At 42.7% G+C, this 15,533-nt stretch overlaps 1 protein-coding gene and 1 non-coding gene across 2 annotated transcripts; one reads left to right on the top strand and one right to left on the bottom strand.

Moving 5' to 3' along the window:
• Positions 1-2,517: 2,517 nt before the first annotated feature.
• Positions 2,518-3,372, bottom strand: LOC126013766 (THO complex subunit 7 homolog). The gene has a single exon (XM_049776972.1). It carries the CDS (start codon positions 3,359-3,361, stop codon positions 2,750-2,752), a length of 612 nt encoding a protein of 203 aa, XP_049632929.1. The 5' UTR covers positions 3,362-3,372; the 3' UTR covers positions 2,518-2,749.
• A 3,700-nt stretch (positions 3,373-7,072) lies between these two features.
• LOC126015267 (U6 spliceosomal RNA) lies at positions 7,073-7,179 on the top strand. The gene has a single exon (XR_007498150.1). It is a non-coding gene; the product is annotated as a U6 spliceosomal RNA (small nuclear RNA).
• Positions 7,180-15,533: the final 8,354 nt, after the last annotated feature.

A 15,533-nucleotide genomic window follows, 5' to 3' on the forward strand; every position in this document is an offset into this window, starting at 1 on the left:
TTTTTTGAACTAAAACATTTTTCCTTAGACAAATTTTCTTACAGGAATGTAAAGGAAGCAAAAGACAGATAGATGCTCAAGAGAGAACCTAAGATTCTCCAGAGAAAATCCCCCTTGGATGGCTTTATGAAGAAGATTAAATATAATTTGTCCAATGGCCTTACTCTAGAGTTCTTTGCATATGTAAAAGCTAAGCTGGCAGTTGTCACAGGATGAAAGTCTTGGATTCTTGCTTTCATATTCTTAGAGGTTGACTGATGGAGGGATGGAGGATGAGGTCTTTCCCTTCCAGCTCAGAGCACGCGTCTGCCACCCTGTCTAGCCCACGGTTCTGAGGTGAAACGGCGGGTAAACAGCTCGCAGACAGTCAGGCTCGTGGAAATATTCGCTTTATTCGGTGGACAAAACTGAAGTCCCAAGACTCAGCTTCAGTTCCAGCCAAAAAACGCCCAGGCCTTCCACAGACCCTTGTTTTTATCCCCCAGAGTCAGATACCACCCAATGGTGGGATCAGATACCAACCAATGGTGGAAGCAGAATCAGGTCCTACCCTAGGGTGGGGGCAGAATGCCAGGTCACACCCTAGGGTAGGGCACAATCACCTAATCAGTTTAGGGTGAGCAACATAGTAATCCCCCAAAATATTTACATACACGACAATTCCCCTGTTTGTTTTTAGTAAACAAACAATATTGTCTACAATTATTAAAAGAAAAATTAGTCAATAATAAAAGAGCGGCTGTTTGCATAAGCGCATCACAGGAAAATGTAAAGAAAAACTTCAAACCTAAGCACAGGGTGTCTAAAACCAGAAACATGTATCAAGGAATCAACTACAAGCTCCTGAGAAGATAAATCTAAGACGTACATAGATCTTTCGAAGAGACACCAGAAAGGTTGTGTAGCAGGCAAGAAGAAGCACCTTTTCTTTATTTGTTGTTGTTGTTAGTGGTTTTTGGGTCACACCTGGCAGTGCTCAGGAGTTACTCCTGACTCCACGTTAAGAAATCGCTCCTGGCAGATATCAGCATTTGAACCAATGACCTTCTGCATGAAAGGCAAACGCCTCACCCCCATGCTATCTCTCCAGCTCCATTTTCATTCAAGTTCAGGTAGACCAGAAAGCCCATCTTTGAGGGCATTGAACTAGGCCTTTATTTCGGAAGAAGAGACACATACACCCTCTGCACAGTGGGGAGCCACTGCAATGATGATCAATAGGTATCTGAACTTAGTCCAAGTTCTTAATCCTGTCTGAAGTCCATAAGATGTCTGAAATTGATGTCGACTATTTATAGATTGGAGCTTAAGTCACAAACCAAAACAAAATGTTTAAGGCAGAGACCCTCCCTGTGTAAATAAACAACTTGAGGGCCTATCCAAAATGGATGGAACCTCCTATAAACCTAGTATTTTGCCTATGATGCACCCACGCAAAAAACCCTGAGAACAGACAAAAATATTATTTAGGAAATTATAGACAACAATATCTAACTCACAAACCTAAAGTCAAGAAAGCAAAACCCTAATGTAATACAACATCAATTCCTAAGATTAAAAACTAAAATAGAAAAACATTAATTAAAATAGTCAAAAGAAGTGTAGTACCAAATATAACTTCAAAGGATTACAGTTATAGGAAAAATACAACAGATGAAATTTCTACAGAGTTCAATACCAATCTGTAAATATGAGGGGTTTGGAACTCCAAAAAGACCGGCAGAAGACACTTGATGGGTCTGGAAAAGCGGGTTGAAGCCTTGTACAGGAGATAACATCAAGCTGAATGAAGAAGGAAGGCCAGTACACTCATCCATGTGTTGGGGCACCCCCAAGCGTTACATTATTACATCATGAGTTGGTTGGGCTTCTGCATTTCCTTTGGGATCGGTGCAATCTTGGGGTAGCCATTGTAGAAATGGTCAACAATAGCACTGTGTATGTGGATGGAAAACCAGAAATTCAGATAGCACAGTTTAACTGGGATCCAGAGACTGTGGGTCTTATCCATGGATCTTTTCTCTGGGGTTACATTGTGACACAAATTCCAGGTGGCTTCATTTCCAACAAGTTTGCAGCATATATGGTGTAAAACCCCAACAGTCACGGATTTCTTATTCCGGCCGAGATCAGGAGGCTTGTAGTTGTAGGTGAAGGAGATGAGTTGTACATGTGAAGGGAATCCTGAAAATTAAATGTTAAGGACTAGGAAGAGAGAAGGAAGGATAAGGAAGACTAAATTGGGGAAGATAAAGTTAGGAAAAAGGGAACTATATACAAAATATGCAGAACAGACAGACACTAAACAAGACATACACATACAGACTTCACAAAAAATATGGCCATAACACTCACTCATACTAAAAAATATTTGTTGGAAAGGATCCAAAATAGAGCAAAAGAAAAGAGAATTCAGCTGAATCAACTAAAAGCGCCTTAAAATGTAATAGCTGGCAAATGTTTAGATAAATCATTTCAAATTCAAAAAAAAATTTTTTGTTTTTTTGTTTTTTTCTTTTTTTGGCTGGATAATATTTTATTAAACATTTGAATGTGGTGCTAACTTTTAACATTTAATTTAAAAAGTCAATGTATTAACAAATCTATACTGAATTAATTTTTTATGTAGAGAAATATAAATTGTGCATTAAGAATTAAAATGAAGTAGCTCACGATCAAAACTATCTGAAGAGCACAACAAATGCTTATTTACTATCACTACTTCAGTATTTGTGGGAATGGTGAATGATTATGATTTAGAATTTGTTTCCATGCTTGTTTCTTGAGCTTCTACCTCGGAGAGCTTCTCGTCATTCTCCAGTGTTTGCTGTAGTTCATGAATGGTACTAAGAAGAACATGAAATTGTTTCCATCTCAATTCCAGCTTATCTTCAACACTTTCTTTAATGTGTGAAAGATGCTCTAATTCTTTTCCCAGAGCTTCAAGTTCCTTCAATGTTTCGTGTCTGTCTGGATGATGCTGGATCACTTTTGCCAAAGCAGCATATTCTTGACGATTTTTTCGTATTCGTTTTGCTTGAAGAATTTGCTTTTTGCACTCAGCAATTTTTTCATGTGCTCCAGCAATGCTACATTCTATTTCCTTGTATATTTTTTCATAATTTTCCATTTCTCTGAGATTCATATCATATACCAGAAGTGTTTTGCCCATTGAAAATTCACATTGGGACAATGTACTCAGCATACGTTGGTACTGGCTATATCCTTCTTCCTGGGATCCAGAATTGCACCACTTAATGAAACTTTTCACTAGCAGATTAATTCTCCGATCATCTCCGGCACCATCTCCATCAATCAGGAGACGCTTTCGTATGACTTCGTCGTCTGTCACGGCTCCCATGGCATGCGCAGCGGAGGTCAAACTTCCACAATGCAGCCGGGGAGGAGGAGGCGCCCTTATGTAGCAAGTCAGCCCCTGAAGAGGTTGACTGATGGAGGGATGGAGGATGAGGTCTTTCCCTTCCAGCTCAGAGCACGCGTCTGCCACCCTGTCTAGCCCACGGTTCTGAGGTGAAACGGCGGGTAAACAGCTCGCAGACAGCCAGGCTCGTGGAAATATTCGCTTTATTCGGTGGACAAAACTGAAGTCCCAAGACTCAGCTTCAGTTCCAGCCAAAAAACGCCCAGGCCTTCCACAGACCCTTGTTTTTATACCCCAGAGTCAGGTACCACCCAATGGTGGGATCAGATACCAACCAATGGTGGAAGCAGAATCAGGTCCTACCCTAGGGTGGGGGCAGAATGCCAGGTCACACCCTAGGGTAGGGCACAATCACCAATCAGTTTAGGATGAGTAACATAGTAATCCCCCAAAATATTTACATACACAACACTCCCAAACCTTCTCCTTTGGCTTTCTGAGTAGTGCCTACTTTCTCCAAACAAACAACTAAATCTGTATTATCAATACCTTAAAAACTGAATCCAGCAATTAATTAATTTCTCCTAAATTCGCAAAATAGAACACTATATTTTGGTATATGTTGAATTCAGCCAAAGATATTGTTACTCAGCTTACAAAAGCTTGGGAAGAGGGTAGCATTAAATTCCAGTGAGATGTGGTTGGTCATAGTAAATAATCTGCTACTAATATGAGATTACAGTAAATTCTAAAAGCTCACAAAAGGCTGGGACAGCCCCAGGTTTGATTCCTGGCATCCCATATGGTCCCCCAAGCTAGCTAGGAATGATCGAAGAGCCAGGAGGAATCCCTGAGCGCCAGCGAATGTGACCTCCCCAAAAAAGAGGGAACACTTGGCAACATAACTTGGACAATTTTCATTCTGCTGATGGGGCCGGAGAGATAGCATGGAGATAAAGCATGTGTCTTGCATGCAGAAGGTCAGTGGTTCGAATCCCAGCATCCCATATGGTCCCCCGAGCCTGCCAGGAGCGATTTCTGAGTGTAGAGCCAGGAGTAATCCCTGAGCACTGCTGGGTGTGACACAAAAACAAAAACAAAACAAAAAAACTTAACAATAATTTTCATTCTGCTAAGGTACTTATTTTCCCAAACTATTTGGCTAACTATAAAATTCAATATCAAAATAAAGAAATCTCTGGGGTTGGAGAGATAGCACAGTAGTGGAGCATTTGCTTTGCACACAGACAATCCATGACGGATGGTGGTTTGAATACCGGCATCCCATATGGTCCCCTGAGCCTGCTAGGAGTGATTTCTGAGCACAGACCCAAGAGTAACCCCCTGAGCACTGCTGGGTGTGACCTAAAAACCAAAAATAAATATAATAAAATAAATCATTTTAGACTAAATTGTTTCAATAATATTTATTAAGTACTTTCTGTGTGACAGGAAGAATTCTAACACTCCAGAAATACAAAAAGATAATCCATAACTTTACATAATAATTATCTATAGAGGAAATAGAGAAAAATAACTCAAGTAAAAATTGTACTTATAATTTGTATTCAATTATATTAAAGTTAGAGTCAATTAAGATTTGAAGAAAATGGAAGAGAATCTAAAATATAGAATATAATCATATAAGGAAGTAGAAATTCAATTTCAAAGAGTAAAACCTGGGCCAGAGCAATAGCACAGCAGTAGGTCATTTGCCTTGCAAACCCAGGACAGACCCTGGTTCGAATCCCTGTATCCCATATGGTCCCCGAGCCTGCTAGGAGAATTTCTGAGCAAAGAACCAGAAGTAACCCCTGAGAGCTACCGGGTGTGACCCAAAAACAAAACCAAACAAACAAAAAAGTAAAGTCTATGACACATTCAGCCAAATTTCTGGGAATGAGAATTCCAATATTAGGTAGAGTAAGAACAAACTAAAGACCTGATCTGTAAAGGATATGAATTATTTATGACCTGGCACATGCCTCAGAAGAATGGGCATTCTCCATTCACCCCTGAACCAGGGAAGCCATCCATGAAACATCCAAGTTTGACCCTACCACTGCTCTGACATCGACCTGCTCAAAAGAGACTTCCCTTAACACTGAGAAGACTTAACAACAAAGACGATCTGCTTACAGGACAGAGCTCTCTGCATTGCCCTTTATTTGTGAGGTGAAAGTAGAGGACTGACTTCAGTGTAGGATATGCAGATTCCAGGATCTTTAATACAGAAACATGATACCAACAACAGAGACTGTGTGAAAAATAAAAGTGTGTTGGCACTACAGACAATGTCTTGGATTGGACAAACTAGCTTGCCTGGAGACTAGAGTTGGCCTTATGCTAGGAAACTTCAGGGGTAGGGTCTCCTTGTATTTAACCCAAGGTTTTTCCTTTCCATGTCCCTCATATTTTGGTGGGCCTATGCAAACAATAATTGCCACTCTAACACCGTTTTTACTGTGCTCCTTTGACTCTAATCCTTAAAAAAAAAAAACTTAAACTTTCGAGGTTAACTTAAACTAATATGCATGTGCATGGAAATGTAAAAAAAAATACCTTTAATGTTTAAGGAGTTACATAAGTTTTATGGCTTTAGATTGCTTTGTGTGCTGCTAAGAAATATTATAATGTATTACAATCTGGGGACTTGAGGGACAAAGTAATTGTACATGGGTTCTGTTTTATTTATCTTAATGGTCTTTGGCTGAAAGTTCAAAGTTAAGATATCAGCAAGGGGACTTCTTCTGAGAATTCTGTTTATGGGTGATTGTCCTTCCACTGTAACTTTACCTTGTCCTCTTTCTTTGCATCTTTGTTCTCATAATTAAAAATTAAAAATTTAAAAAAAGGATATGAATTATTTAGATAAATTTAATGAAATTAAAGAGTATATTATGCATTATTTAAAAAATGATGGAAAAGAATACAAAATAACTGAAAATGACTTGCATGTTTAAAAGATGTCATTTGCTGCTGTACACCCATTGGATTGGAATAAATGAAGGGGGGCAAGACTTCATTGTTTTTTTGGTAAGGATTTGTTTATTGTCTGTAAATTATTGCCCTTGTTTCATCCACAGTTTCCTCATCCACTTCTAAGTTCCTCAAAGTATATATCAATAGGTTTAACATGTTGTCACAATTTAAAGGACACACCCATTGCCTTGTCTTTGGAGGAAATGGCCAAAGGTTTCACATATAAGAATATACTTGGCACAAAGAACAAGACAACCACAGCAAAATGGGAGCCACAGGTGATCAGGGCTTTCTGCCACCCCTCTTGAGCTATAAGACCTTAGGGAGCATAGGATAACCATGTAGGAAATAATAAAGATGATAAAAATGGTCATACACATCCCCACACTATTGAGAATGACCAAAACTCTGGGTATCCATACAAGCCAGTTTCAAATGGGATGGAAGGAACACATTCTTTTAAATCAACATATTTGTGGTTTATTCCATATAGTTGCTCTGACCCCTAATTACCAATTCATTGATGACAATTCTGGGTCTAGTTTCCACTTCTGGAGTGTAAAGTAGTTGGAGTAGAGGAGTAGAAAACTAAGTAGACTCAAAGGAGATATTTTAGGAACAAACGTTACCCAAATCTAAAGACTGAACCAGCAAATTGCATGATTTCACTGTTCCTTAGAGGAAGATTATGTTTAAAGAAGTAAGCCAGTGCTCAGTTCGGCAGCACATATACTAAAATTGGAACAATGCAGAGAAGATTAGTATGGCCTCTGAGCAAGGATGATACACAAATTCCTGAAGCGTTCCATATTTAAAAAAAAAAAAAGAAGCAAGCCAGTAGAAGGATAAATACTAGTTGATATCACTTCTATGTAGTATTTAGAATAACTGGATGAAGAAATGCAATAGTTTAAAGTACGGATACTGAAATTATCCTTGGTCCCACAATATTGGGGGAAAAAAGAAATACAGTGGAGTAGAGATAGAGAAGATAAATGAAAAATAGCAAGGGTTGGGGCCAGAGATATAGCATGAAGATAGAGTATTTGCCTTGCATGCAGAAGGATGGTGTTTCGAATCCTGGCATTCCATATGGTCCCCCTGGGTCAGCTGCATGCAAGGCAAATGCCTTACCCATTGTATTGTCTTTCTAACCCCATGTATATTTAATTCTTTCTAATACAATTTCTCTTGCTATTGGATAACAGACTTTATAGGCAAATAAATCAAGATAATTTCTAGAGCAAACTATAAGCGAGAACCAAACAAACCTACAGGGGTATATTGATTTGAGACTCAACTTTTGGGGGGATGTTGAGCCACACCCAGAGGTGCTCAGGACTTACTCCTGACTTGTACTCAGGGATCACTCCTGGCACAGCTTGGAGGACCATATGTGGTGCCAATTCTGGTCAGCCACTATCACCATACTATCTCTCTGGCCTTTAAATTTTAATATTTACTTTTGTCTTTTGTCATCAAAAATTCAAATACCTTCATTTTATCCTTTTGGAATTCTCTATTCACTCACATATTTTCTAAATAAAACTATTCCATTCACTGTCTTCTCCCAAAATTCTTTTCTGCAACATAGAGACAGGTAACTAAATCCAGGTGAGTGGTGGCTCCTTTTCAGTCTTAATCTCTCTGGACACACCCACACCCACACACACAGACTAATCACAAATGTCTATTCAATCACTGTCACTTTCCATAAAATTTCTTATTCAGGAGCCAGGAATGTGTTTGAGCTGTAGATAACATGCCTTATATGTGGAGGACCTGCGTTCAATCCCCAGCACTGCAAATAAACAAATGAAAATAAATAAAAATCATCATGCATTCCAGTATAGCTTTATTCAAGTTACGCCATTCATTTTATCCCCAGTACACTGACCTCACCATGTACTTCTTTTTTGTTTGTGTTTTGGGTCACCCCAGTAGTTCTCAGGAGGTACTCTTGGCTCTGCTTGGGGGACCATATGGGATGTCAGGATTTGAACCGAGATCCATCCTCTGTTGGCCACGTGCAAGGCAAACACCTTACCGCTGTGCTATCACTCTGGCCCCCCATGTACTTCTTTAGGAATTGCCTTCTCAACTAGAAATCTACTCCAAAGTAACAGCTACCCTATGGCAATTTCTGGCCTTCATGAATAGTTCAAAGGGATAATGAAACTGGGCTCCAGTAGGTTAAGAGAGTAAAATTTTGAGAAACTGCTTAGGTTTTTGTTTTGTTTTGTTGATTTTTGGGTCACACCTGGCAGCGCTCAGGGGTTATTCCTGGCTCTATGCTCAGAAATCACTCCTGGCAGACTCGGGGGACCATGCAAGGCAAATGTTCTACCTCCACGCTATCTCTCTGGCCTCGAAACTTCTTAGGTTTTATTTGATTCAGTTTGGTTTCCCAAATCATGCTCAAGATGTCCAAAAGAACCTGCTCAGTAATGCTCAGCTAATTGACTGATGGCTCAATATAAAGACCTGAGGATGCATGGTACAGCTCAAGCTCTGTGGGATTAGGGAACTGGCCTGGATCCAGGTCTACAACAGGCAAGACATAAACCTTAACCCATGTTCTGTCTTTCCCGGCCCCCTCTTAGATTTTTTATTTTGGGGACATGTGTCCAGTGCTGTTCAGGGCTGAATCCTGACTCTGATCTCAGGGACCTGATATGGAGTGCTGTGATCAAACCTGGTTCAGCAGCATACAAGGCAAGCACCCTACTCACTATACTCTATCTCTTACCCTTCTCTTAGAACTTTTTTTTTTTGGGGGGGGGCATACCTGGTGACACTCAAAGGTTACTCCTGGCTATGTGCACAGAAACTGCTCCTGGCTTGGGGGACCATATGAGATGTCGGGGGATCAACTCGAAATCCATCCTAGGTTAGCATGTGCAAGACAAACTCCCCACAGCTTGCGCCACCATGTCCTTAAATCAGTTTCAGTTCAGGAAAAAGTAAACTTCACTTGTAAACCACTGAACCTAAGCTTGTTTTTATTTTTTATTTTTTTATTTTTTATTTATTTTTTATTTTTTTTGGTTTTTGGGCCACACCCAGTGACGCTCAGGGGTTACTCCTGGCTATGCGCTCAGAAGTCGCTCCTGGCTTGGGGGACCATATGGGACGCCGGGGGATCGAACCGCGGTCCGTCTCCTAGGCTAGCGCAGGTAAGGCAGGCACCTTACCTCAAGCGCCACCGCCCGGCCCCATGATCTTTTTTTTTTTTTTTTTTTGGCAACTTTTTTTTTTTTTTTTTTTTGGTTTTTTGGGCCACACCCGGTAATGCTCAGGGGTTACTCCTGGCTATGTGCACAGAAGTTGCTCCTGGCTTGGGGACCATATGGGACACCGGGGGATCGAACCGCAGTCCGTCCAAGGCTAGCGCAGGCAAGGCAGGCACCTTACCTTTAGCGCCACCGCCCGGCCCCTTGTTTTTATTTTTTATTTTATTTATTTATTCTTTTTTTGGGGGGGGGTTTAGGGCCACACCCGGCGGTGCTCAGGGGTTACTTCTGGCTATCTGCTCAGAAATAGCCCCTGGCAGGCACGGAGACCATATGGAACACCGGGATTCGAACCAACCACCTTAGGTCCTGGGTCAGCTACTTGCAAGGCAAACACCTCTGTGCTATCTCTCCGGCCCCCTAAACTTGTTTTTAAATCACGTCTCATTGTTATTATTCTTATTCTTATCATTATTATTATTATTATTATTATTATTATTATTGGTTTTTGGGTCACACCAGGCAGTGCTCAGGGGTTACTCCTGGCTCCACGCTCAGAAATTGCTCCTGGCAGGCTCAGGGGACCATATGGAATGCCGGGATTCGAACCAATGACCTTTTGAATGAAAAGCAAACGCCTTACCTCCATGCTATATCTCCGGTCCACGTCTCATTATTTTAAGGATACTATTGTTAAAGAGGACATAAGGAGGGGGGGGACCAAATCGGGAAAAAACCATGACGGAGGGGCAAGATAGTGAAGCAGCAAATTAGGGAGAGGGGAAAATAAGGGGTAAATGAAGAGAGGCTTTAGGTAATTCAAGCCTGCAATACATGATTTGATCATACATGATCAAATTGGTTAGTTACATAAATCTGTAAAATAGCACTGCTTGTTGTTGCACAAAAAAAAAAAAAGAAAAAAAAAGAATGCAGATCACAATCCAATACTTGACACACAGAAGGGAACCTAAATATGGTGGGCCCAACAATCAATACACTTAAAAAAGTTGAGATTTGAGCTGGAGCAGTGGCACAGTGGTAGGCGATTTGCCCTGCATGTGGCTGACCTAGGACGAACAGTGGTTCAATCCCCCAGCGTCCCATATGGTCCCCCAAGCCAGGAGCGATTTCTGAGTGCATAGCCAGGAGTAACCCCTGAGTGTCACCGGGTATGGCCCAAAAAACAAAAACAAAAAAATGTTGAGATTTAACTTTTTCCTCTAAGTAATTTTCCACAAATGTGATTTTTCCCACTTAGATAATATTCTGTTCTCAAGGCTAGGTAGTAGCTTTCATAGTAATGTTCTATTATCTCACTTCTTTTGGACTTCCCAAGCAATGCACAAGGCCTTGGGTTTCCTTGTGAGTGATTTTCAGCCAGTGGGGCTCCCAATTCAATGCAAGGACCTGAGGATGTAGCACTGCTTGTGCCCTGTAGTGTTGGGATCAAATCAAGTGTCCATGGATGTGGTGCTATTTGATCATATGTGATGGGGATCACCTAGACCCGCGATGGCGAACCTATGGCACGCGTGCCAGTTGTGGCACGCGAAGGCCTTGCAGCTGGCACGCGGGAAGGTCCGCAATTAAGATATGCGGGAAGGCGGGAGGCAAGTGTGCCGATGTCTGCTTTGCAGCTTACCTGGCAACAGGGCCCGACTGGCTATTGGGAGGACCAGGCATTGTGCGGCAGTTTGGGCACTCGGCCGCAAAAAGGTTAGCCATCACTGAGTCCTAGACCCACTACATGGTACTGGGGCCTGCCATGTAAGACATGTCTCTAGCCCCATACTGTCATTTCTGAAACATGCAACCAGATCTTTCTTCAAAGAACAGTATTTTTGGTGTGTGTGTGTCCTTCATATAAAGTTCTCTCTCAGCCCATAGTAGATGTTTCTTCAAAGAATGGTATTTTGGAGAGATAGCACAGTGGCGTTTGCCTTGCAAGCAGGCGATCCAGGACCAAAGGTGGTTGGTTCCAATCCCGGTGTCCCATATGGTTCCCCCGTGCCTGCCAGGAGCTATTTCTGAGCAGACAGCCAGGAGTAACCCCTGAGCAACGCCGGGTGTGGCCCCAAAACAAACAAACAAACAAAAAGAATGGTATTTTTGGTGTGTGTCCTTCATGTAAAGCTGTGTGTGTGTGTGTGTGTGTGCACGCGTGTGTGTGTCCTTCATGTAAAGCTCTCCCTCAGCTCATTGTAAGTAACTGTGTACATCAAAATGAGTTATAACTATTTTAAAAGGGACTGGGGAGTCAGTATAGTCGGTAGGATCCTTGCCTAGTACATAGCCACCCTGGGTTTGATCCCCAGTATACCATATGCTGGAGTGATCCCTGCCAGGAATATTTGAATTCTAAGTAGTGGCAAGTGTAGTAACAAGTTGTATCATGAAAAAAAAAATGTTGGGGGTTAGGGGAGCCCTACACTCAGCAGTGCTTAGGGCTTATTCCTGGCAGGGCTGGGAAACCATATGGGGTGCCAAAGATGGATCTTGGGTCAACCGTGTGCAATGCAAGTGTCCTACACTATCCAGTAGCTTCGAACCAACCAAAAAGTAAATTTTTTTTGTTAGCTTCAGGTTTTTTATTTATTTATTTATTTTATTTTGGTTTTTGGTTTTTGGGTCACACCCGGTGGTGCTCAGGGGTTACTCCTGGCTGTCTGCTCAGAAGTAGCTCCTGGCAGGCACAGGGGACCATATGGGACACCGGGATTTGAACCAATCACCTTTGGTCCTGGATTGGCTGCTTGCAAGGCAAACACCTCTGTGCTATCTCTCCGGGCCCAGCTTCAGGTTTTTACTGTATTATTTCAGAGGGTACTGAAATCAGAGTGAAAATAGCCAATTCAAGTGTTCATATCCTGGTAGTGTGATTACAGACCTTCACTGGGGAAGTTTTTTCCTCCTTTCTTCTTCATTGTTCTGGGCTCCTAACTCATGCCAACTTTGGCTATCATGAACAAAAGTCAGTTTTTCAATAAGCATGTTCACAAAGGAACATGCTGCTGAGAAGGAACTAAAAGAATTTGCAAAGGCTACTGACTTTTATAAAAATATATTCTACTTGCAGATTACCAAATTCTGACAAGAACGTGTTTGAAAATGGGACAGGCAGAGCCAAAACAAGTAAAGCTTGTAAGATTTTAAATTCTCGGGCCCGGAGAGATAGCACAGAGGTGTTTGCCTTGCAAGCAGCCAATCCAGGACCAAAGGTGATAGGTTCGAATCCCGGTGTCCCATATGGTCCCCCTTGCCTGCCAGGAGCTACTTCTGAGCAGACAGCCAGGAGTAACCCCTGAGCACCGCCGGGTGTGACCCAAAAACCAAAAAAAAAAAAAAAAAAAAAAAAAAAGAAAAAGATTTTAAATTCTCTTAGAAGCACAGGCCAGGGCTGGAGACAGTAGAAGTAGGGCACTTGCCTTGTATGTGGCTGACCTGGGTTTGATCCCCAGTATCCTACATTGTTCCCCAAGCCTCACTTTACTGAACAGAGTCAAGAGTAACTCCTGAGCATAGCTGGATGTGACTCTAAAATAAAAAAACAAAAAACTGAAACATGGACCACTCAACTTCTTGACCTCAAATTTCCTAGAGAAACCACCCACCAATTTCTTTCACAGTAAAAATAAGTCCAATTACAGGATATTGGAAAAGAAAATCAGGAAGCAGACCCACCTAGACTTTTAGGAGACCAGAGGAAGATTATGATTAGCAGCATTCATGTCAGTGACCTATTAATGTGTGGAAGTAAGGAACATTTAAAGGAGCAGAAATTTGTTTTTGGTTGGTTTTTTGGGTTTTTTTTTTTTTTTTTTTTTTTGGTGGTCTTTGGGCCACACGGAGGTGCTCAGGGCTCTGTACTCAGAGATCATTTAAATGATGGGGCTTGTACTCTGTAGTGCTATGGAGCAACTCAAAATGGCAGTGCTGGGGACACAACACAACAGGGTCAGCAGATTCAAAAAGCTTAGCTGTAGCATGAAATAATTAACGATGGAGCTGGATGGTGAAGGATGGAGGCCTTTGTGCTTAGGCCCCAGCCACGTGGCTTCATCCCCCATCCAGCCGGCGGGTCCCAGGCCCAGGTGAAAAGCGAAATCACTCACTCACAGGCAGGCATCAGGAAGCAACAACTTTATTCATGCCCTATCCACCACATGTGTGTGGCCTACTCATAACCTTTCAAGCACAGCAATACTTTGCTAGCCCTGCATCTTATCTCCTGTTAGCCATCTTCCCTTTGGGCTCCATGCTGGTCAAAAACCAGAACACAGAGGCCCAAAAGCCAGAGCACCCAGCAGGCCCAGCAGCGCAGAAAAGGGGCCGAATCCCCTTGGTCCAAGGCTTATCTAACTTTTCCAAGACCCCTCCCAGGAATGGGCGGGGTCTTGCAGGTAAGGTAACACCTAATATTCAGTTCCCAAGACCCCTCCCAGAAATGGGTGGGTCTCAGGTATCTACACCAAATCCAGGGTTTCAGATAGGTACACCAACACTTAGCTGCAAGGATCACATGTGACTCAAGTGAAGCAATCAGGATTTGAACTCATGACCTTGTGCTTGTAAAGCTGCACTCAGGGCCTGGATTATTGTGGGGTCAATTAGGGGTAATTTTTTACACACTTTATTGAACTTCAATTTCTTTTTTTTGTTTGTTTTTGTTTTCTCTTTTTGGTTTTTGGGGTCACACCCGGCAGCACTCAGGGGTTTCTCCTGGCTCTACGCTCAGAAATCGCTCCTGGCAGGCTCGGGAGATAATATGGGATGCCGCGATTTGAACCACTGTCCTTCATGCAAGGCAAACGCCCTACCTCCATGCTATCTCTCAGGCCCCGAGCTTCAATTTCCTTTTGCAAATAATAACTGTAGGCCAGCATGGGGTTTGGCAGGCCTCTGCCATGCCAAAGGTCTTTTTTTTTTTTTTTTTTTTTGGTTTTTGGGCCACACCCGGCGGTGCTCAGGGTTACTCCTGGCTGTCTGCTCAGAAATAGCTCCTGGCAGGCACGGGGGACCATATGGGACACCGGGATTTGAACCAACCACCTTTGGTCCTGGATCGGCTGCTTGCAAGGCAAATGCCGCTGTGCTATCTCTCCGGGCCCATGCCAAAGGTCTTTTTAATCAGGCCTAGGAGGGGTGCGGGACTTGGGTCACCCCAGTACCCCTCTACCTCCTTCCTTCAGAACTCCAGGGCTCCCCCTGGGCAGCATGCCTGGCAAGCTATTGAGGTGGGTCCCGACGAGGAACTTAAGGGTTAGCCTAGGCTTTCCCAATTTCCCACCCAGCTCCAGAGGGAGGGTTTGGGTGCGGGTAGCACCCCTTTACCTCCTTCCTCCGGAACTCCAGGGCTCCCCCTGGGCAACATGCCTGGACAAGCCATTGAGGTGGGTTCCAATGAGGAGCTTAAGGGTTACCCTAGGCTTTCCCCATCTCCCACCCAGCTCTGGAGGGAGGGTTTGGGTGGGGGCCTTGAACTTCCGGCCTTCCAGTTCTTGAAGGATCTCTTTCCTTCCTGGGAGCCGGGAGTTTCTGCCAGCATGGGGAATGGCAGCACCAGAGGTTCGAGCTTCAAGAAGTCCCAAGCATGTTTCCTTACTAACCCTGTCCATTGTGCGCCCCCACGCAGAACATATAGACAAATATTTGGATATCATTGTGCTTAATTTGTTATATTCAGAACGCCACCCAGAAGCTCATTTTATTCCTTTACTCTGTCACTCCCATCTCCTATTACCCCACATTTGACCTTTTTTTTTTTTTTTTTTTTTGACTAATGATTTTTATTTTGACTAAGGTAAATTGCATATCTTTCACAGTAATGTTTTGGGGGAGTCTGAAGCTTCAGCAGGCAACACGGGGATGACATGGCTTCATGTAGTAGGCATCCTGGCTAAGCTTAGGGTAAGATGCAGTCTCAGCTGCCCCCC

Source organism: Suncus etruscus, chromosome 7 (assembly GCF_024139225.1).
Source record: "Suncus etruscus isolate mSunEtr1 chromosome 7, mSunEtr1.pri.cur, whole genome shotgun sequence".
Classification (NCBI taxonomy): Eukaryota; Metazoa; Chordata; class Mammalia; order Eulipotyphla; family Soricidae; genus Suncus; species Suncus etruscus.